At 42.6% G+C, this 22,797-nt stretch overlaps 1 protein-coding gene and 1 long non-coding RNA gene across 6 annotated transcripts in view; one reads left to right on the forward strand and one right to left on the reverse strand.

Annotated features, from left to right (window-relative positions):
* Positions 1-22,797, forward strand: part of ATP10B (ATPase phospholipid transporting 10B (putative)) — a 262,323-nt gene that overhangs the window by 223,156 nt on the left and 16,370 nt on the right. For all 4 annotated transcript variants that reach the window (XM_082724635.1, XM_082724638.1, XM_082724636.1 and 1 more), the window contains 7 exons: positions 407-516; positions 2,474-2,600; positions 5,416-5,600; positions 9,908-10,229; positions 13,138-13,214; positions 15,245-15,370; positions 22,397-22,597. In XM_082724635.1, the coding sequence (XP_082580761.1) occupies positions 407-516; positions 2,474-2,600; positions 5,416-5,600; positions 9,908-10,229; positions 13,138-13,214; positions 15,245-15,370; positions 22,397-22,597 (1,148 nt within the window). The remainder of the gene's footprint in view (positions 1-406; positions 517-2,473; positions 2,601-5,415; positions 5,601-9,907; positions 10,230-13,137; positions 13,215-15,244; positions 15,371-22,396; positions 22,598-22,797) is intronic.
* The window catches only part of LOC309861604, an 88,896-nt gene continuing 83,121 nt past the window's right edge, over positions 17,023-22,797 (reverse strand). For both annotated transcript variants that reach the window (XR_014310042.1, XR_014310043.1), the window contains 3 exons: positions 22,165-22,570; positions 20,376-20,492; positions 17,023-17,337 (listed from right to left, as the gene is read on the reverse strand). This is a non-coding gene — a long non-coding RNA (uncharacterized lncRNA). The remainder of the gene's footprint in view (positions 17,338-20,375; positions 20,493-22,164; positions 22,571-22,797) is intronic.

The raw sequence follows: 22,797 nt of genomic DNA on the forward strand, positions 1-22,797 counted from the left end.
AACTGTTAATCATCCAGGGATAACTGGCTACATGGAAAACACCAGAGGTAACAACAAAGATTCAGACTTCTGTGTCCGGATTCAGCAGGGCTTCAACTGGGAGCCTCTATTATTTGTGTAAGTTCCCAGATTATTTCGATGCAAACTTGTGTTTGGGAACAATACCTAAGACAACCCACCATCCCTAAATAGGACTTTTCTCAGCCAGGTTTTTGTGGGTCAGATATAGAAAGCAGAAAATTTAAGGATTCCTGGCGTTATCATGACATCATGGCAACCAAGAGAGATCGTCCATATTTCTGGGGTGGGCTATAAGGGGATTCCTCCTCACTCTTTCAGAGTGTTAGAAACAAGGATCCCCAAGCATTTGTACATGACCTCATAGAGGACAATGACTATTTGACAGCAACTGACACAGATGTGGAAAAGAAGGTGAGGAAAATTCGAGCCAGGACCCAAAAACATCTAGACTTGTATGCAAGAGATGGCCTTCGAACACTGTGCATCGCCAAGAAGGTAAAAATAAATTCTTTTTTTAGTAACTATAAGGTCTCAACCCTGAGTCTGTCCTTTCTATTTCTTTTTAGAACACCCTTAATATTGGTTGTTTTAACATTTTCAAAATTCGAAAAAATATATATTTTCAAAATTCACTATTCTGACTCACCATAAAGACCCAGGATCTTGACAATTATGCTGGGGCAGACCTCTGAATGGCAAGGTTCCATTTCAGTGTAGCTTTGATGTTCCCTGTTTTTCCTTATATATACATATATAATTGGTAACCCATAACTCATAAAATAATTTTTAGTGTTCTGATTTTACCTTTAAAGAAGACGTTTTAAATTTTGCATTATTTGCCTAGACTTGAAATTTGGGAGAGACTATGTGATCACATAAAAATCTAGATTTCTGGTTTCTCTTAAAAATTTAGAGGATCTGATGAACCATGTCTCCATTCTTGAAGAGCAACTCATAGCTAGAGCTTTGTAGTAGCTGATCCCTTTAATATAGGGTATATTTTTCTCTATTCTGCAATTGGTCACAGCCCCTACCTTCCCTGTTGCCTTGCCCTTGGCCCAGCTGTAGTCTTGTAATTACCAACCTCTTGCCCTGCAGACCTTTGACTTTGCAGACAAAGAGATATGAGTCCCAGAGTAGGGGCATCTAATGAGGCACCTAAAAATCAGATAAGGGAGCTATGATGACATGCATTTCTAGATGACTAAAAGTTGTTTCTTCTCTATAAATTCCCAGAGCTTTTCATCTCTTTTATGACACTTAGTGCAACTAAGTTTAAGAGCGCCCACTTTAAACTCAGACCTACCCAGGTACAAGTCCCAATCTCACTACTTGCCTATTATGTGACCTTGGGAAAGTTTCTTTGCCTCTCTGAGTTTGGGATTTTCTTATCTGTAAAATGGCATTAATGGTCCCTACCTCATACAGTTATCATGGAGATTAAAGTAACATATGTCTCAGTGCTTGAGACAGTGACCAGAGCTTACTATCCATAAATTGTAGGTATATCCTTACCACCTTCTATTTTCCATTGAAATTCTTTGTGCCTTTTTGTCTCCTCTAATAGAATTATGAATTCCTCAAGAGCCAAGGCCTACACGTGTCCCCTTGGTTTTCCCCATAATGCCATGTACAGAAGGAAAAGCAAGGAATATTTGATTATTGGACAAAAGAATCATTTATTGCTATGAGAGACAGTATGCACATGATGCCAGCCTAAGGGTCTAATGTGCTATGGACTCTAAGGGAGGAAGATACGTCCTCCAGTTGGATTCTTCCAGCTACTGTGTATCTCCAGTTGCTGGTGGAATAGTCTACCAGACTATACAAGATCTGACTGCTGCTTACCTTCCCAGCCTGATTGCTGCCTCTTCTCTATCTGGCTCTCCACCCTTTAGCCAACTGGTATATTCAAGGGAACAGAAAGAAAGCTAAGTTCATTGCTGTTTCATGGCCTTGGCCTTTGCCCCTCTCCATGACTGACCCCTTCCCATCATTGGATCTCAACTCACATGTCACTCTGTCTAAGAGAACTGAAGATCCAAATGAGATAACCACACAGCTTCCCCCATCTAGTCACACTCTATCATGTCACCCTCTTTTGTTTTCTGTAATCCCTTAAAGTGATCTGTCCTTTTAAGTAATTTACTTGGATTAATGTCTCTCACCCTCCACTAATACATAAGCCCAGGCATGCAGGGATCTTGCCCATCTTGATCACTACTGTACCTCCAGTGTCTAGAGCAGAGCAGGGGCTCACTGGTGATAATGGAACCTGAGGATCAATATCTCACTGGTTCATGCATTCAAAAAAAAAAATCAATGAGGAGAAATAATTGTGTAGGGAAGTGTAATTCCTACATCTAATTGTGTAGGGAACCTCAAACGGGCCCACAGAAAATGCTGTGGGATTCACCCTACATTTGGAAAGAGCCTCTTCCTTGTCCTGCAGGTCATAACTGAAGACGACTTCCAGCGGTGGGCCAGCTTCCGGTGTGAGGCAGAGGCATCTCTTGACAACCGAGATGAGCTTCTAATGGAGACTGCACAGCATCTGGAGAATCAACTCACTTTACTCGGTAACTAAAATAAGTCATCACTGAATTTTAAAAAAAGAAAAAAAAAAAAAGGAATGCTACACGCTGTAGAGGGAGTTCTTGGCCCTGACTCTGGCACTGCTGCAGATGTGTCTCAATTAAAAGCCTTCCCTGGAGTGCCCTTCCAGGTATTTGGCACAAGTGGTACAGATACCCAATCCAGACTCCACAAGCTGCTTCCTGAGGATGCCCAGGAGCATTCCCACACTGCCTGCTGGATAAAGCCCAGGATCTTGGTTACTTCTCCTCCAATCATTCGAATGTTTATTGAGCACCTACTATGTGCCAAGTGGCATGCTAGGTATTGGGACTAGCAAACAAGAGCCCTAGGCCCTATCCTCTCAGAGCTCAATCTAGCAAGGAAGCCAGATGATTAAACAAGGAATTTCAACCAAGTGTGATGAGGGCCAGGCTGGAAGAGTCACCTGGTGGTATGGGCGCAAAATAGAAGGTACCAGCCTAGACGGGGGCCAGGGAGAATGCTGGAAGGCAGGAAATGAGCAGGGCAGAGGAGCTGGCCAAACAAAGGCAGAGAGTTGTCAGGCAGAGGGAGGAGCCTGAAGAAGAGTTAGATGGGAGACCGTCTAGACGGGCTGGAAACCCTGAGGTCTGCCATGACTGAACCACAGAGAGTCGGGGAGAACGCTCAGCGTGACGCAGGTCACGAAGGACACATAAATATATGCTAACGGTTGAGAGAGAAGGGACGAAAAGCAGGGACAGACTCGAGCTTCGCAAAAAGCTGCTGCTCTGCGGCAGTTCCACCGATAACACTGAGGTAAAGATGAGAAGCGGGGAGACGGTCTACGAGGTAGTCTTATGTTTCTGTCAGAGGTAAAGCATTACCTGCGCAGAAGGAGGAGGCTCTGTTTATCAGGGTTAATCACCTCACAGCTGGCAGCAAGATCCGGAAAAGGCAATGCCTGATGTGTGTACATGCTGACCACATCGCTAAAGCCTTCTTTCGTCTTGGGAGGCAGTGCTGAGCTGGGGATGACGGCCAAATCCTGGTCCTGGGCTGTGTGCTCGGGGACCTATCCCCTTACCCCACTGAGCCCTAGCTTCTCCTCCATGTAAACCAGACTGCTCCGAACTCTCCGCCAGGCAGGGGCGCAAGGGGAAAGCACCAGGAGTGCTGTAAGAAGACAGAGACGACTTTATGGATTAAAGGTAGCAGCAAGATTTGTCAGGAGGGATGGCAAATGAGGAGACCTGTTCCCCACCTCCTTCAGCCTTTTTTCTTTTCCTTTTTTCTTTCTTTTCTTTTCCTGTGTTTTGACTCCGGGGCCTTTGCCCGCTGCCTCCCAAGGCCTTTCTGAAAACTGGCCATGAGAACTTATTTTAACAGGAACCAGAAGGTAGCCAGGCCAGACAGCTCTGTCCACACGCAAGGCCACAGAACGTCACCCCACTCGGGCACATGACTCCCTCCTCACTCCCCCTGCACCCTCTACCCCCCCCCCCACCTAACCCCCCGGCCCAGGTTGCTTTTGTGTCAGGGAGCACTTCGGTCTCAGGCAACAAGCGGTACTCCCCAGCTGGTTCTGCAGAACGAGAACACGCGTGTCAGGATCTGTCGGCTTCCTTTGCTGGGAAACACTTTCACGTTGTTTCTGCTTCATTTTTTTCTTTCACGCAAATAAATGTGTTTTTCCTCTTTTCTCCTTCACTCTGCTTCCCTGTAATATAAATCAGCTTCAGAATCTCACCTTCCAGGCTAACCCTTGGAGGGAAAGACAAGGCCTGAGCCATCACTTTTCATGGGGTTGTTTGCGCATCTGGGCCTGCAATACAAAAGAGGCACAGTTCAGGATAGAGTCATTATTTTTGTTCCCTCAAGGTGGCTTGGGGAGAGGAGGATTGGGGCTGGGAAGAGATTTCATCTTACCACCAAGAATCTGCTATGCCACGAAAGCCGCATTGCATTCACCCCGGGTCCCACACTATGAAATGCTCTTTTCAGTATGCATCCGGTGTAACTGCTTTGCCAACCTATTGTCACTAGGGATTATTAAAAGAAATGAAATGCCTTGCTCCTGCCCAGAGTAAAATGGGTGGCCATGAGTCTGTTGTCTGAAGTGAATCTCAATTTAAATGCAGATTAATTTATGCTTAATCACTTCACAACTATTTAATATTTGGCTATATATTCATCAGGGTGGGTGCAAAGCTTGAGATCATTCAAAAATTATAGAGTCTGTATATTTAATTCCAAGAACAGTATCAAAAACCAGAGTCCCAATTCTGCCATGAGCTGTTCTCGAGCAAAGTCTCTGCACTTCTCTCCAGTTTCCTTGTGGCTAGACCCACTCAGGTGATTTCTCCACACCCTGGCTCAGCCTTTAATCTCATCCCACCTCTCCCAATCTCCAGTCCTTCTCTACAATGATTTTCTTAAAACTCAAAACTGATCCCATCACTGTCCATCTTAATTCCCTTTAATAGCTTTCTTGTCTACCAAATAAATCCGAAATCCTGTAATGCCCCGACAAAGCTCTGTAGGATCCAGCAGACTTCCTTTCTTCCTGGCCTCATCTCTTGCCCGACTGCTGCCTCCCTTTCTATGCCGCCTTCTACTCTGACCTCTGGGCCTTCATATATGCTCATCCCTCTACCTGGAATTCTCCTCCTTTGCCCTTTCTTGGCCTTGTCTTCCAGGTCTGAGCTCAAATGGCCCTTTTTAACAAGATTGTCCCTGACTTTCTAAAGGAAGTTCAGGTCTCCTAGTGTAGGGCTTGAGGGAATTTAAGCAGTTTGTCACGCTAATTGTAAGCTCTGATGTCTTTGATCACTCCAGGAGCCACTGGGATCGAAGACCGGCTACAGGAAGGGGTTCCAGACACAGTCGCTGCTCTACGGGAGGCTGGCATCCAGCTCTGGGTCTTGACTGGAGATAAGCAGGAGACAGCAGTCAACATCGCCTATTCCTGCAGATTGTTAGATCAGACTGACATGGTTTACTCCATTAATACAGAAAGTCAGGTGAGGCCAAAGTAGAGACCAGATGTCCAAGTGCAGAACAGCCTCTAAGCCAAAAGAGACAGGCTTATGGGTGGGATTTGGGTACCACAGGGAAGCACCCCTGCCCCCAAAATATCACTGAACCTTGGAGCTCAGAGGCCCTCAGGAGTCACCCACTTCAACCCCATGCACCACTGACCAGTTTGATCACATTACATCCAGTAGTACATGTTAGAAAGTTTTGATCTTCTAACTTCCACCCTTGGCCCAATCTCCACATTTTACAGATGAGGAAACTGAAGACCGCTGGGACTAAGCCACTTGCCCAGGGTCACCCTGGTAGTTTCTGACAGAACTGAATCTAGAACACTGTCCTCCCACCAGGCCAGTGCTATCTGTGCCATAACACATTGTTCGCTCCCAGAACCCCAGTTGTGAGTTTCTTCTACTTTGGATCAACTCTCCCATTGAAAAAGCCCCATTCGCATTAAAATGATTCTGAGTTTAAAATCTCAGCTCCAGTTTATGTGTCCAATTGGTTTGCCACAGAATAAAACCTGAAGGGAGTGATTCATGAGGCAGCATGCTTAGAGAGGATGGGAGAGAGAGAGAGAAAGGGAGAAGCAGAGTCCTAAAACTGCAGTTTTCTACCCCCAGGAAGACTGTGGGCAGCAGGGGATGGGATGTGGAGAGAGGATTGTGTGAAGTCTGAGGAAGAGTATTTGAAGTTACAATACCGCTTTATATTTAGGGGCGGGGAGAGTCTATTTTCACAACGCAAACTGCAGAAAGTGAAGTTCCAACATCTTGGCTGATGACTATGGGAAGGAGGTATTGAGATGTATGGTCCTACCAGAAGGAAACAAGCAAGAAAAGTATCGGAGGGATGGTCGGAGGAGGGCACGGGGAGATGTAGGCATACTGTGGGGAAAAGGATGGAGAAGAGGGAAAAAGATGGGAACGAAGAGCACAGGAAGGGAGTCAGGGAGGATGTTGGAACCACACTCTTTCAGTTTTGCTTCAGACTGATTAGACCCAGAACAGAGGTTTAGGAGGTTTAAATCTGGTTTTTCTTTTTTTTTTTTTTTTTTCCATAAAGAATCACATGCACATATTTTTTTTTAAGTAGTGTATACTATGAAAAGTGCCTGAGGCCTTTTGTAAGAATTGGAAAAATTACTTTCTTGTCCAGTGCACAGATTATGCTGTGATTAGATTAAACCCCAGTGAATTTTCAAAATGAAAATAATCTTGGGGAAGTCTTTGGCATTAATATTATGCTTAGGAAAGAATTTTTTTTTCTTTCTAATTTGCTGCTTGCTTGAGTACTTGATCCCTGTAATAACAGTTGATATCTGCCTGCCCTGCTTACAATGGAAATTCTATTTACAAGGATTATTTCACTCCAGGTGATCCCAGAAGGAAGACATGGGCAAACTTCTGAGTCAGTCAGACCAAGAGGGATAGAGTGGGCTTTTGTGGTTTCTGTTAAATGTAATGTATTCCTCCAGGAAGCTGAAGATGTTTAGCAATTAATTAGCCAACGTTCTTAAGGAACAGTGGGTCACATTTCATGTTTTGTTCAGTCACTGTTGATTCATTTAAAGCTGTCTGGGACCCTCTCAGATGGTATCTGAATGTTAGCCCCTGTCCACACCCTAAGCCCACTAAACCTCTAAGATTAGTTTTTCTCACCCCCTTACCTGGCTACAAGGATATGTAAAGCCAGAAACTGGAGAAAGCCATTCCAAATCTCAGATTTACTTAAACCCTAGTTTAATATAATTCTGTATTCAGTGTATAATTTCTCCAAGGGTTTTAATCTGCCTAATTCATTATAAATTGATTTAGGGCTACTATTTCTTTGTTATGTACCTTAAATCTATAAGCATGTTATGGGACCTCTGTAGACCTCAGGATTCACATCCATAAAATGAGAGAATTACTAACCCATCACTGAAAGGGCTGGTCTGTCAAGGAATTTAGAAGGAACTAGAGTATTCGATAGAAATTAATAACAGCAATGATTATTATCATTTTTAGTAACATATATTGAAAGCTTAATATGGTCCAGGTATCAAACCTCCCAAAACTTCACTCTCTTCATATGTAAAACAGGGATTAGAAAGATTTATTTCAGAGGCTATTGGCAGGATTATATAAGATCATAGAAGAAAAATACTTATTAGCAAAGTATTTGTTTTAGTTAGCAAATTACTCCAAAATTTAATGGCTGCAAACAACCAATATTTATTAACCCACAGTTTCTGTGGGTTAGGAGTCCAGGGGCAGTTTAGCGGGGTACCTCTGGTTCAGGTCTTTCTGGAGGCTGCAGTTAAGCTGTCAGTTAGGGGTATGCGCTCATCTGAAGGCTCAACTGGTAGGTTGTTTGGATGTGGAGAGAAGCCTTTCTTCCAAGCTCACAGACATGATTGCTGGCAAACTTCAGTTCCTCACCACATGGGCCTCTCCATAGAGCTGCTTCACAACATGGCAGCTGCTTTTCCCCCACAACAAGCCATCCAAGAGAGAGAGAAAAGAGTGCCAAATTGGAAGCCATGGTCTTTTTATAAGCTAATCTGGAAGAGACTTCCCATCACTTTTGCAGAATTCTTAACATTAGAAAGGAATTGCTAGATGTGGCTCACGCCCAAGGGAAGGGATCAGACAGGGGCATGCATCCCAGGAGGGCAGGGATCTTTGAGAAGCATCTTAGGGGCTCCCTACCACAGTGCCTATCATATACTAAAGGTTAAATGAATAGTGACTATTTGGTTATTATATCACAATTTGAAATAAGTAAATTCAGAGATTTTGAAACTTATATCTCCAATGACTTCCTGCAGCCATATGTTGGAGAAATTTATATAATTTGTGTCTGCCCCAACTCCCAGCATGGACTGTCTTGATCTCTTTCCCAGATAAATGCCTCAGGCATAACCACCCACTCCTGGAACTACTTCCTATTACCCCTCTAGGTTCTGGGCATACCCTATTGCTTGCAACACTCAATTCAGCATCCCCTAAGGGAAGACTCAGGAATGATTATCTGCAGTTCTACTCACTCCAGAATAAATGACTCCAAATATTCTCAGAAGCTTCTAGATTAATGGCCCCCAAACCTATCATATCAGAACAGTCTTCACAATTTTTGCCTAAATCCACATATTACCTCTACTGTTTTTTTTTAATTTAATGATTTCATTTACATTGACTGACTTTACATACTTAAATTTATTTTTAGAAATGTGTTAGCACTACAGTAAATGAAAATCATCCTTGCATGAATAAAAAACACTGCTAAATAAAGATCATGGGGACAAAATCAGAGAGGGAGATAAATCATAAGAGACAAACTGAGGGTTGCTAGAGGGGAAAGGGATGGAGGGATGGGGTTACTGGGGGATGGGCATTAAGGAAGGCACTTGATGTAATGAGTATTGGGTATTATATGAGACTGATGAATCACTGACCTCTACCTCTGAAACTAATATTATATGTTAATTAATTGAATTTAAATTTTTAAAAAGCTTATAAAAAACAAAACAAAAAAAATAATTATGTGAAAAAAACAATGCTATTAAAATTGATGATACAGTTGACTGCCATAACTTTTCTCTATCTTTATTTGAAAGTAATGTTGCAAAATCTAAAGGGGTACAAAGAATATATTTAGAACCAAAAGGTGACTTTATCTCTGATACCATCAAAAGTAAAAGAGGCAAATAAATTCTTCACTAGGTTTCAAGGTAAACATCAGAAAAAATCAGTGAGAAGTTTCTTTACATCATTAAGATGATCACATTCATAGTCAGTTTTAACCTATATGACCAAAACATTCATGCCAACAGATAAACATTCGATGTATTTTTTTTTATTAAAAGCCATAATTTGGGTAATAATGTTCTGCCTCCACTAGTAAGTTGAATGAGCTAGGGCAAGTTAATGATTTTACTGTTTCAGTTGCCTCATCACTCAATTTCCTCAGGAGAACTAAAATGACTTGTGAGAAATAGAAAGCACAATACCATCATGATATTATTTATTAGCTTATACCATCCCAGTATCTGTCCCCATCTTGCTGAACTACTTCTACTCCCATTCCCTCACCATCTCTCTTTTGCCATTAATCTGCTTAAAAGCAATTCATATTGCTTTGATGCCTTTTGAAATATTGCAGAGAAACGAGAGAAATCAGAGAATGCTTCCTGAGTAACCTCTATGGTGGTAGAGTTTCGTAACTATTTTACTAAAGGATAAAGTGAAATCTTCAACCTACATTTCCAGTGTTGCTTACTAATACCATATTTATTATTCTGACTCTATAGGAAACTTGTGAATCCATCCTCAGCTGTGCACTGGAAGAAGTAAAGCAATTCCATGGACCACAGAAGCCAGACCCCAAGATCTTTGGGTTCTGTCTACCTTCTGAGACACTACCTCCCTCCTCAAGAACTGCAGTTCCAGAAGTTGGATTGGTCATTGATGGGAAGACATTGAATGCCATTTTCCAGGGAAAACTGGAGATGAAATTTTTGGAGTTGACGCAGTACTGCCGGTCTGTCCTTTGCTGCCGTTCCACCCCGCTCCAGAAGAGTATGATAGTCAAGTTGGTGCGAGAAAAGTTGAATGTCATGACCCTTTCCATAGGTACCTATCACGTGGAGATGTGGGTGCAGCCTGTGAGGCTGATCTGGCAAGAGGCCTGGACCAGAGTTGGAAGGTCATGTGTCAAAGTCAAGATACCCAGGCTGAGGATCACTGTCTTAGACTGAGAGAGTTCAAAGTGACAGCCAAGACTGGCAGCTGGGAGAGGAAGCAGAGGCTCAGCAGAGTGGGAGAGTGAATCAAAGTTCTCAGGATGAGCAGATCACTAAGGAAAATTTATGACTTGAATGGAGGTTAAAGCCAGAAGAAGCCTCAAATTCAGAACATTCACATAACTCAGTAATATACACTCAGGCCGATTCAGTTCTGGGATACAGCCCATTCCCCTTTTGATACTTAGCAGCTGGCCTAATAACATAAACATCAGGTGTTTGTGGATTTGATATTCTGCTGAGTGTTGATGGCTTATGGGGAGATTGTAGAAGTTGAGCCTATCCCATATGTCCATTCCAAAATACAAGGCCCAGCACAAAGCAAACACTCAACGAATGCAGACCTGTTGGCTGATGAAGAAATTCCTCATAGGATCCTAAACTTTACACGTGATTAAGGCAGAGAAATCAAAACTGTACCTATATCAAACCTTCCAGGGACAAGCAAACCTGGTTTCCAAGAATCTTCACAATCTGGTCTCCACTAACCCTCTAGCCACATCCTTCACCACAGCTACTGTCTGTTCCCCAACATCTGGCACTCCATGCTCTAACCAGATGGAACTGATTGCCATTCTCCATGAGCCTTGTCCTATCTTTCTTACTCCTGAGCCTTTGCATTTGCCAAGCTATTTCCTCTGTAAAATACCCCTTATTCCAACCCCATCTAACCTTCCTTGTCTCTGGGAACTCAAGCAGCACACAGCCCTCATAGCTGCAGAGCACTGATACGCTTTCTGCAATGGCCTGCTCAGGAGACCAGGAGTTCCTTGAATAGTGGAAACCATATCAGTCTTATCATTTTGTCTGTGCTCTGCACATACCAAGCACATAGTAAACATTACATTCATTTATGGATATTCCTACAGATGGTTCCAGGTTCTATCCTTCCTACACAGACATAGAAGGAGAGTTTCCTTCCTGGCATTTCAAATTAAGAAGCCTACTTGCACATTGTTTTTCTCCCAGTGTTCAGGTGAAAGCAATTCAAACCCAAAAAAAGGGGGGGGGCGCATGGGCAAAAAGACAGGGAGCAAAGTTTTAGCAACTGCATCCTGATTTTATTCCCCAAATTATCCTCTTCAGAACTTTAAACACACATAAGACAATAGCCCAGGACTGACAGTCTGAGGTAAGAAATTAGCTCCACTGCCACAGAAGCAGAAAAAAACTCAACGGGGTGAGTTATGGCATGATTCCATACCTCTACTTCCACTGGTTTGCTACCAGAAGAAGTTAAAGAGTCGATTTGTTCTCCATGGGGAAGAAGAAAATAAATAACGATCGTTACAAGAATAATGGCTACTTACATTCATAAAGTTTTAAAGATTAATTTCCTTGCCAAATAACAAAGGAAAGAAAATTCTCTCCCCAATTCCATATTCTCCATGTTATCTAATACATATTTAAATGCATTCTGTTATGAGAACCTACTAGAAAAAGAGGTGGGACCGGGAGGAGAATGAAGACAATGCAGGCCACAAACCATGGCCGCCAGGCTGAATCCAGACCACTACATGCTTTTGCAGGGATATGAGAATGACTTTTATGTTTTTAACTGTGAAATGTGTACAAGACTATTCACCTTTCAGCAAAAAGAGTTGTTCAGTTTTGCTTTTTGGCCCACAGAGCCTAAAATATTTACTATCTGGCCCCTTATAGAAAAAATTTGCTCATCTCTAGTCTGAAAGATAAAGCTTTGGGAAAAGCCAGGTTTGTAAGGAAAGCCTCACTGGGTAGAGCTGTGCTGTGTAAAACGGTTACTACCTAGCTATAGATAGGTATTGAAATTTATAATTAAATAGAATTTCACCAACCGCATTTCGATAGTCACATGGGGCTCGTAGTCTCCATATTAGACAGTAAAGATAGATGACATTTCCAACATCACTGAAAAACTATATGAAGTGCTGGAGGCTGTTTGTGTATTTTTGTGCCCTAACCTCCAATTTCCTGAAATAAACACCTTAGCTCGTTAAATGGGAACACAGTGTGATTAAATGTTCCTCAACTAAAAAAAAATCAGTCAATCCCATTTTCCTATATTCAGAAACAAAACCGAACACCATCCCTATCCTTGGACACCATTGCCAATCTGATGATTTAGCTGTCCAGACCTTCCAATGGTCTTAATACGCTAAATAGTTTAGCTTCTACTGAGTTGGGAAAAGTAGCAACGATCTTCGTGCCAATGTTCCTGGGCCCCTTCCCTAGCTTGGTTTACCCTTGCAGAATCTCTATGTTGCTCCGATTCTCCATTTGCTCATTAGTGAAGTCCACTGTAACATTTGTGAAGGCCTTTTATTGTAAACTGCAAAGCCATGCTCCAGCCTCACTCACCACTTTATTCCCAATACCTAATATTGTGCCTAGACAAAAGGTACAATAAACATTTGTCAAATAATAGAGCTTCTTATCAAAGAAGAAAAGGCTATGGTGAGTGCTGTGAAGTGTGTAAACCTGGTGATTCACAGACCTGTACCTCTGGGGCTAGTAATACATTATATGTTAACAAAAAAAAATTTTTTAATTAAAAAAAAAAGAAGAAGAAGAAAAGACCTCTCTCAGGCCAAATACTGTAGCAAGGACTTTTCTTGTAGGACTATTCAGAGCAATGTTAAATGTATCCAATTATGTACACATGGGGAGACTTTAGAGCCATTCGTGTAACACCCTTTCCATTGTCATGCAGCAGTTAGACCAGGAATAAAGACACCTCATGATCTCTCTCCTTTCAGGTGATGGAGCAAATGACGTAAGCATGATTCAAGCTGCTGATATTGGAATTGGGATATCTGGACAGGAAGGCATGCAGGTACTGTTCTCCTCAATTATTCTCATTTCTTCTCTCTTTGACCCTTTTTGGAGAGTTATGGAATCCCCCCCAAGTGTTGGAGGATCTTCTCCCCAAGAGCTTTGCAGAATTATCATCTGAGAGTCACAGGGCTTCCATGCCTATACATAACCTCTATCACTATATCCTTTGCTGCCCAGTCCTTCTGATACAGAGGAAATTTGAAGGATGCTTAGAGTTTTTTTTGGTGGGGGGAGGGGTGCAAAAAAGGTGGTTTTATTAAGGCATGGGGAAAGGACCCACGGACAGAAAGAGCTGCACCAAGGTCATGGAGAGTGGCCCGTTATTATACATTCAAGTTGGGAGGGAGTTACGGATAGCATAAGTCCCTAGGGAATTTTGGAAGTAAGGTTTCCAGGACCTTGAGGAGGCTTAGCTTTACCAGCAATACCTGTATTCTAAAGCCTTCCTGAATGGGAGGGCTAAGCTTTCTACTGACTCCATTCTTCCTCTCTGTAACTTCTATCCACATCCAAAAATGTGGTGCCCTCCATGAGCAGTGACAGATATAAGGACATTTGAAAACATTTTTCAATTGCCATTTTAGTCTCGATGGCTAGATTGACCTATAAATTGTAAGGTACACTTACTAAGTCAAAATTCAGCTTGGGACAAGCATACTAGCTTGAGCTACTAACATTTCCCAGGAAAACAGACCCCACTTTGTGGTTTTGAACCATTAATAACTATATTCCCACCACTAGTACAGACAGGAGGCATTGCCTAAATTTGTTGGTGAGGATGAAAAAACACAGTTACCTTTTGAGTTTCTTTCATAAGCCAGCACTGTACTAGGTGCTTGCACTAAACCTTGGATTTATTATTTCAATTGATTTGAAAAATCACATCTCTGTGTGTTAGGAATTATTATTCCTTTTTTTTTTCCTAGATGAAACCAATGCTGGGAAAGGTTAAACAGCCTGGCCGAGACTTATACCAGAGTCCATAACCAGGCACTTCCAAAGCTCATACTTCTTTTTTTTTTAATTAACATATAATATATTATTTGTTTTAGGGGTTCAGGTCTGTGATTCATCAGTTTTACACAATTCACAGCACTCACCATAGCACATACCCTCCCCATTATCCATCACCCAGCCACCCTATCCCTTCCATCACCTCCCTCCCGTCCAGCAACCCTCAGTTTGTTTCCTGAGATTAAGTCTCTTATGGTTTGTCTCCCTCTCTGGTTTCATGTTGTTTCGTTTTTCCCTCCCTTCCCCTACAATCCTCTGCCTTATTTCTCAAATTCCTCAAATCAAGTGAGATCATATGATAATTGTCGTTCTCTGATTGACTTATTTTGATTAGGATAATACCTTCTAGTTCCATCCATGTCATTGCAAATGGCAAGATTGGGGGGGGGGGGTGTTAATGGCTGCATAGTATTCCATTATATGTATATTAACCACATCTTCTTTATCCATCTGTTGATGGACATCTAGACTCTTTCCATAGTTTCAAACCTCATACACTTAAGAGAACCATGAACTGTGTCCTCTTCTGAATAATCCCAAAGGCAGAAAACACAGTTCAGCTCCACGTAAAGGAAGAGCTCTCCCACCATCATCTCCATGTGAAGGTGGAGCCAATGTTCTTCTGCAGGTGGCAACCAGGGCATTGAGAGGTGGGAGGCTTTTCTGCATGGACGCCACTACTTTCTGGTTAGCTGTCACATCTCTAGCATGGTGCCAACATATTGTAGGCCACAGTTAATGTTTATCAGAGAAATGGAAGGAGATGAAAGGCCAGACTAGACCACTAATTCTTTACAAGCTGCCTTTCTTGGAGTCTAGTGAGGTTTGGATTTTTCGGAAGAAAGGATGGGGGATATCCAATTCCAAAGAGCCACCCTAGGTGCCACTTAATGACAAAGGGTCTTTTTGGCCCTACCAGGTACGGACCTAGAACAAAGCAGAGCCCTCAAGGGGGACTCTTGGGTTCACTGGTGGCCATGGATAGAAGCTGATGTCTCTGTTCTGCCCTCTCAGGCTGTTATGGCCAGCGACTTTGCCATATCCCGCTTCAGACACCTCAAGAAGCTGCTGCTTGTGCATGGTCACTGGTGTTACTCGCGCCTGGCCAGGATGGTGGTGTACTACTTCTACAAGAACGTGGTGAGTAGCCCTATGGGAACTTCTTGTGCAGGCCTTGGTAGGCCCTTCCAGGGGACCCGTTCCTACCACAATGGTAAGACAAACAACCTCGGCATAAGGGAGGAAGACAGGCCAGCCTAGATTTTGAATCCTGAAAGCTTCCTCCTAGCTCTGTGAACTTGAGCAATATAACTCACTTCTCCGGGTCTCAGTTTCTTCTGTTGTGACATTATTGTGAGCATTAGCAACACTGTACAGAAAGCACCTGGTACAAAAAAGGCAGCATGAGTGGTCACAAGCATGGACTTTTGAGTCAAACATATTTGTTTCAAGTCTAGGCTCTTTTATTTGGTAATGGCCTTATACCTTCTTTTTACCATCTGTAAAATGGGAATGATAATAGTAACTTTCTCCTATATTTGCTAGAAGGATTAAAGGAGAGCTTGTTTATAAAGTGATTAGCACATAGTAATCACCCTATAGAGTCAGCCATCATTTTTATTATTGCTATTGCCATTGCTCTTAGATGGGCTCCATAAATGAGATTTACTTTCTGACTACAAGAAAAAAGGACTCGAAGAATAATTAGCCTGACATGTATCTTAAATTTTCTCCCCAGACAGACCCATCCCAATGCAAGCACTATACCCCACGCCTTGGGAGAGTACAGGTTTAAGACTGGAGTCCCTGGCTTCACCTGATACATAGTATCATTTCAGCTTCCCCAGCCTTCCCAGCAGGGAATTCACTGAGGTCTGGACATTAAATGTCTCATGGCAAAAATGTTTGGATTGGGGAGATCATCTGGGTTTTAGTCTTGCATGACTCTAGCATAGTGTGTGAGCTTGGAGGTTACTTAACCTCTCTGAGCCTTGGTTTCCTCATCAATAATATGAAGACACTAGGACTCCCTCTGTCCCTCAAAGTAAGTCAGGAGACTTTAGTGTCAGAGCTCAGGAAAGCATGTAACACTCTACAATCATAGGAAGGTAACATTGTTTCTCCTAAAAAATGTGTTTTCTGTCTTGTTGATAAGAGCCCAAAGCAGGCACACCCTAACTGAGGCATTAAAACTTTCAGAGGCTCTTATTTGAAAAGCCCTTGATTAACAATGGGTATTGGAAAAAGCCAGAACATTGCTGTACTAAGGGAGTGAACAAGGGGCCTGAGTTTTCATTACCTAGATCAAGGACCTTTGAATAATCCCCAAGAGTCTCCAAATAAAATCCAATTCCTGTTTGCATAAGGGAGGATTAAGAGTCGAGTGACGAGTAGAGTGATGTCAGAGAAATACGTTAGCCAAGTAGCAGCTGCAAAATTGCATTTTGTCCCCTTGTTCCATTCTCCCAGTCCTGATTTAGGCACTGTGACAGTTGCCCTCCCTCAAGAGTAAGCATTTTTGTGCAAAGTTCAATGTATATGTAAATAAACAGCATGACAAAAAATAATGTAAATTCGATAAACTGCATGGTAATATTCAGCCAGTCTATGCAAACAAGTCACTCTATTTAACTTGAAACTCACTCTGGGCATGAAAGACTGTTTACTTAGAATTCAAAATGCCCCTTTAATTTTTTTTTTCTTGCCTCCAAAGGAGCTGTTCTTTGAATAAGCACAACCTCTTCTCCGCATTAAATTTGTGAAATAGAAAAGGAAATGTTTCCAGCCAGCCATGCTTTCAAAGCTTAAATGGTATTTATTTCCAGCCTGATGCCGTGCTCGAAATTGTGATACTGATGCTGCATTATCTCCCCATTGCAATTAGAGGGTGGAGAACTATGACTTCCACATCCGAAACCAATTTCAGAGGGGATTAAAATGCTGCCTGCTCTGAAATTTGAACAATGAATTAATTACTGCACTGTAGCTTCTTGGGAGGAAAACGCAGGCCCCCTCTCAGTGATGCCGTCACCAGGTTCTGGGCACCCCCTCCATAGGGCAGAGATTCCAGCAGATGGAAGCGGAAGCAAGCAAGGTCCTAACAGGGCCTGCGGAGGAGGAAAACAGTGTTAAACTCCAGGATATTGTTGGGACAATGGAACAATGACTGATTTCATTTATTCAAATCATTATTGAACATTTCCTGAGCCTGACAGTCTAAATCAGGGCTCAGTGAGCTTGTTCCACAAAGGGCCAGGTAAGAAATACTTTAGCTTTGCAGACTGCCTAGTCCATGTTACCTACTCCCCATCTGACCTACTCAACTCTGCTGCGGCAACATGAAAGCAAAGTGTAGACAACATGCAAATGAATCGATGTGGCTGTGTCCCAACAAAACCTGATTTATGGCCGGTTTTGGCCTGTAGGAAGTGGTTTATCATCTCCTCGGCTCCATAAATCTTGCTTCTCAAAATGTGGTTTCTGGACCAGAGGCATTAGCATCACCTAGATGCTAGTTAGAAATGTAGATCCTTAGAACTGCGTCCCGGGACTACTGTCTCAGAATGTCACTTTTAGTAAGATCCCCAGCTAATTTGTATGGACCTCTAAGATTAAGAAGTACTATTATAGGAAAAGAAGTGTTACTATGCTAAAAGAAAAGAAAAAATACTTTACAATATTTTCTTACACACATCTCCCTCGAAGGTCAGGGTGCTAAGCACATATCACCAGGAGATTCTTGACCTAATCAATAAGAAAGAAAGTAACATTTAAGCTAGGACCAAAAAGAAGAGCTAGACCTATGAATTTGCCAGTTTCCTTGCCAAGAAGAAGAGGCTTGACAACCTGAGTCTTCATAGAAAATATTTTAGGCAGTTTATAATTTTATATCATATACTGTATCTAATTCCAAAAAAAGAGATGAAAGTGACTTATAGTAAAAACAGAGGGAATAGAGAAGCAAGAAGGAAAATTTATAAGAGTATAGAGCAGAATTACAGAAAGGAAAGAAGTGAGTTGTACCAGGAACTTGGGTTAAGATGCTAAATATTAAATGTCTGGTTAAAACAAGCATACCAGTTCTCCAGGAGGAACACTCTCTCTGCATCAATTTATCAAGCAAACCTTTAGAAGGTCACACAAAAACCTTCAAGAAACTGTCTTCTGTGGCATTTTTGTTGGAAATGAAAATTAACCTCCATCTGGTAACTTTTTCTAACAAGCCTTGATATATCATTATTAAATTATAATTCGGTAGGAATGGTTCTATGGAAAAATGAGCCAATGATATCCAAGCAGTGTTCTCTCCCTTTGACTAGGGATTAAAACCCTTTGATACTGCCCATGTGTGACGTGTAAGGCAAGAAGTTCAGTAAATGATAGTTTTCCAACACCCAGGTCCACAGAGTTCTCCACACCACTCTTGATTGCTGTAGTGTCCTTGGTACTTAGCATAGCTGGTTAATGTTTGGCATAGCATCACTAGCACCAACATCCACCAACATCTATAGGGAACCAACCACATACCAGGTGCTGTCCTGGTATGTATGTTTACATATTTATGTAACTCTGAGAGCTACGTGTAATATTGGGGTTAAGACCAAAAATATGTGCAAGAACCAGACTGAGTTCAAATCCCAGCCCCAATCTACTACTTAACAGCAATGTGGCTTTGAGTAACTTACTTCAGCTCTGTGTCTCAGTCTTTTCACCTGTAAAAGGGGGATACTACCTAACTCGCAGGGTTATTATGTGCATAAATGAGTTAATATGTGTGAGGTACCCAGAAAATCTTCCATCAGCCCTGTGGGGGAGGGACAGTTATTGTCCTTCTATAGATGTGGTAGCTGAAAGCCAGAGGGGTTACCCAGATCACCCAGCTAAGTACATCACAGAATCAGGATTGGACCTAGTTCTACTATACTCCACAATCCCCAGACTGAATGTCCTCTCCGCCATGGCATTCAGTGTCTCCCAGAGGTCCAAGCACCCTGTTCTCCAGCAGTTGCCAACTTCTTTGTGTGTTTTCTTCTGTCCAAGCATCTCTAGCACCGTGTCTCAACACAAATTGTCCAAGAAACATCATGTGATATCACACTTGACCAGAGAGCTTCAGACAGCCTCCAACACCAGCCAGTCACTGCTCTCTTCCTCCTTTAGCTTAGACTATGGCTGGAGCTTGGGTGAAAACTGGGTCAAGCATCATAGAATCTACCAGATAAGCTTGTACAACTTAAAAGCTGCAATTTGGAGAGGAAATATTGAGGCTTGGAGTCAGAAAGACCAGATCTACATTGCAAATATCAGACGATGGCCTACAGCTGGCAAACTTGCCACCTTGCCCTTTTGGCCCCCATGGCGGGAACTGCCAATCACAGCATTCTGTGTTCAGTACTTTCCCCCACTTGTAGCACTTTAGGATGGATCCACCTGGCCTCTCATGGTGTAGGATAAATGACTCTAGACATTAGTGCTGGAGACTGAGCTGTAGTCTCAGATCTTGAACTGGTTTAACAAGAGCATCCACTTCCCCCATCATGTTTATGAGGATGGACTCTAGAGCCAGAACATCTGAGCTTGAACTCCAGTCTGTTACTTAATAGCTGTCTACTGCCAAAGCCAGGACTCTGAGGCTCAGTTTCCTCAACTGTAAAATGAGGGTAGTGATGACTGACTGCCCCATGGGGCTGTTAGGTGGCTCGTGGGTCAGAACAGAGTTTAGCAAATAGTAAGTCCTTTGGGTGTTTGTGTTGCTATTAGTAGCCTCAACTGTAAGATGGTCTCACTTCCAGCTCTGGCATCCTAGGCTTCTACAACTTCAAGTCACAGTTCCAGCCCCAGGTGGCCAAGGCTATTTGGTACAGTCACTTAGCCTATCTGAGCTGCTCAGTCTACCTATGTGTAAGGGAGATAAGAGTTACTGTCTTGCCCATCTTGCTGGAGAGGAAGAAGCAAGACAAGGTTCTCAAAGGGGAAAAAAAAAAAGAGAGAGAGAAAGAGGTCAAAGCCTCATACAGCTGCTGAATGCTAATACCAAGGGGACTTTAGTATTTCAAGTTCCTCTTAAGCAGACCATGTCAAGTGTACAAGTGGTTGTTGTTCATCTCAAAACTCTAAGTCTGCCCATAGTATATTTCAAACCTACCAGCAGCACAACAAACAGATTGAGCCTTCTCACTCCTTCTGACAGAAAGATTCAAGGTCTAGGATATCTCAGGGCACCAGGATCTCTTTCAGAGCCAAGAAACATCCCACAGGTCACCTGAGCAGAAAAGCCAAAGGATAGCGCTCCTTAGCTAGAATCTCTCCATTAGCATTATTACTGTATAATCCAATAGGAGATTAAGAAAGTTTGGGGGTAGTCAAAGAGAAAGAGCTTTGAAAACTCAGATACTGGTTGTGTGACTTTCTAGCTCTGAACTTGGACAAGAGGTAAGTGAGTATCTGAAAACCTTAGATTCCTTGTCAGTCGAGTAGGGCTAATAACATTATCATCAAGATATAACATTAATACAATATGTACTATTTTTTAAGAGAAATATATGATTTTATTTTAAAATAGACATATTCCAATTTTCTCTTTTATATGATACAAATACCCAGCAATCATATATGCTTTCATGAAGATATTTCTCTACCATTCTGTTCCAAAATACATGATATTTTATTTATTTTTTAATTTAAATTCAATTAGCCAATATATAGTACATCATCAGTTTCTTTGTTGTTGTTGTTGCTGCTGTTGTTGTTTTTTTTTTATTTATTTTCAGCATAACAGTATTCATTCTTTTTGCACCACACCCAGTGCTCTATGCAATCCGCGCCCTCTATAATACCCACCACCTGGTACCCCAACCTCCCACCCCCCTGCCACTTCAAACCCCTCAGATTGTTTTTCAGAGTCCATAGTCTCTCATGGTTCACCTCTCCTTCCAATTTCCCCCAACTCCCTTCTCCTCTTCATCTCCCCATGTCCTCCATGCTATTTGTTATGCTCCACAAATAAGTGAAACCATATGATAATTGACTCTCTCTGCTTGACTTACTTCACTCAGCATAATCTCTTCCAGTCCCGTCCATGTTGATACAAAAGTTGGGTATTCATCCTTTCTGATGAAGGCATAATATGTACTATTTTTATTAGCAATAAGCTTTCAAGAGTCTTGGGACAAATTAGGTCTATGGCACACCTAATGTACTATATACTAAAATAGTATAATATATATCACACACCTGGCACGAATAGAAGCTTCAGTAATGATCATTGGTTTTATGAGAATTAACATGTCCATGTTATTAAAATTCTAGAGAACCTCTTCAAAACAACCCTGGCCCAACAGTTAGAACATGAACATTCTAGTTTGTACACAAACCTGCTGAATGATTTCTTGTAATACATTTCACCTTTCTGTGCCTCAGTCACACAGAGCTGAGAATCTCTTGTCCTAACTCTGGGAGCAGCAGTTTACGTGACCATCTTGGTCAGGTTACCAAAGCATATCACAGTGTGGTAGGCAATACTAGTGACCCAGCCCATTTCAGGGTGGGGTGCTTTTGAGTGGGAAACAGCTTTAGAAAGCATAAAGAAACAGGGAGAAGATTTCTTACTCACCCTTCTGAGTTGCATGACCATTAGGAAAATAATGTAAGGAAAACCTCATGAAATTCTCTTCCCACCAGTCTCCCTGCCCATGGTCCAGTCTTTCTATGATTCCTTCCCCAGGAGCAACCCCTTCTTTTTCCACATTACTACTCATAATAACTACCTTATCCCATGCCAGGTCTAGGTACGACTGTTCCTGTGTGAAAGAGGGCAAGGTGATGTTCAGAAACGTTCAGCAATTTGCTCCAGGTGACACAGCTCATAAGTGACAGACCAAGCCAACCTTTTCTGCCTCCACAACCTGTGCTATTAACCAGCACAGTGTACTTACCTTAACGAGTCCGTGTAGTTCCCTTCAGGTTCTAACTCACAGTCATAGTTGTTGTAGTGGCAGCTGCTACTCTAAGGATTAGTTACCGCTGACCCTTACACAACTCTGCGTGTCACAAATGAGAAAACAGAAGCTCCGAGTCAGCGTGGTGACTTGCCAGAGGCTCCTAGGCAGCCGTTGGTGACCACGGCCCATGGGTCCTCACTCACAAGGCCACACTCTCCGCCTGCAGTGCTACGTCAACCTGCTCTTCTGGTACCAGTTTTTCTGTGGTTTCTCCGGCTCCACCATGATCGATTACTGGCAGATGATATTCTTCAACCTCTTCTTCACATCCTTGCCTCCTCTGGTCTTCGGAGTCCTCGATAAAGACATCTCTGCAGAGACACTCCTGGCGTGGCCCGAGCTGTACAAGAGTGGCCAAAACTCTGAGGTAAGAAGGGGAGGCCCCAGCTCCTCCCTGCTGGTGTCAGGGAGAGAGCACTTACCTGGGGTCAGGTGCCCTTGCACTCCTGTCACCACTCTGCCTCTGTCCTCCCATGTGACCCACTCCCCATTCCTGGCCTGTTTCCTCATTTGCTGTGGAGGGTGATAGATCAGACCAGTGGGTTTCTAGGAAACCATGCTGATAGT

This window comes from Mustela nivalis (assembly GCF_964662115.1).
Source record: "Mustela nivalis genome assembly, chromosome: 3".
Classification (NCBI taxonomy): domain Eukaryota; kingdom Metazoa; phylum Chordata; class Mammalia; order Carnivora; family Mustelidae; genus Mustela; species Mustela nivalis.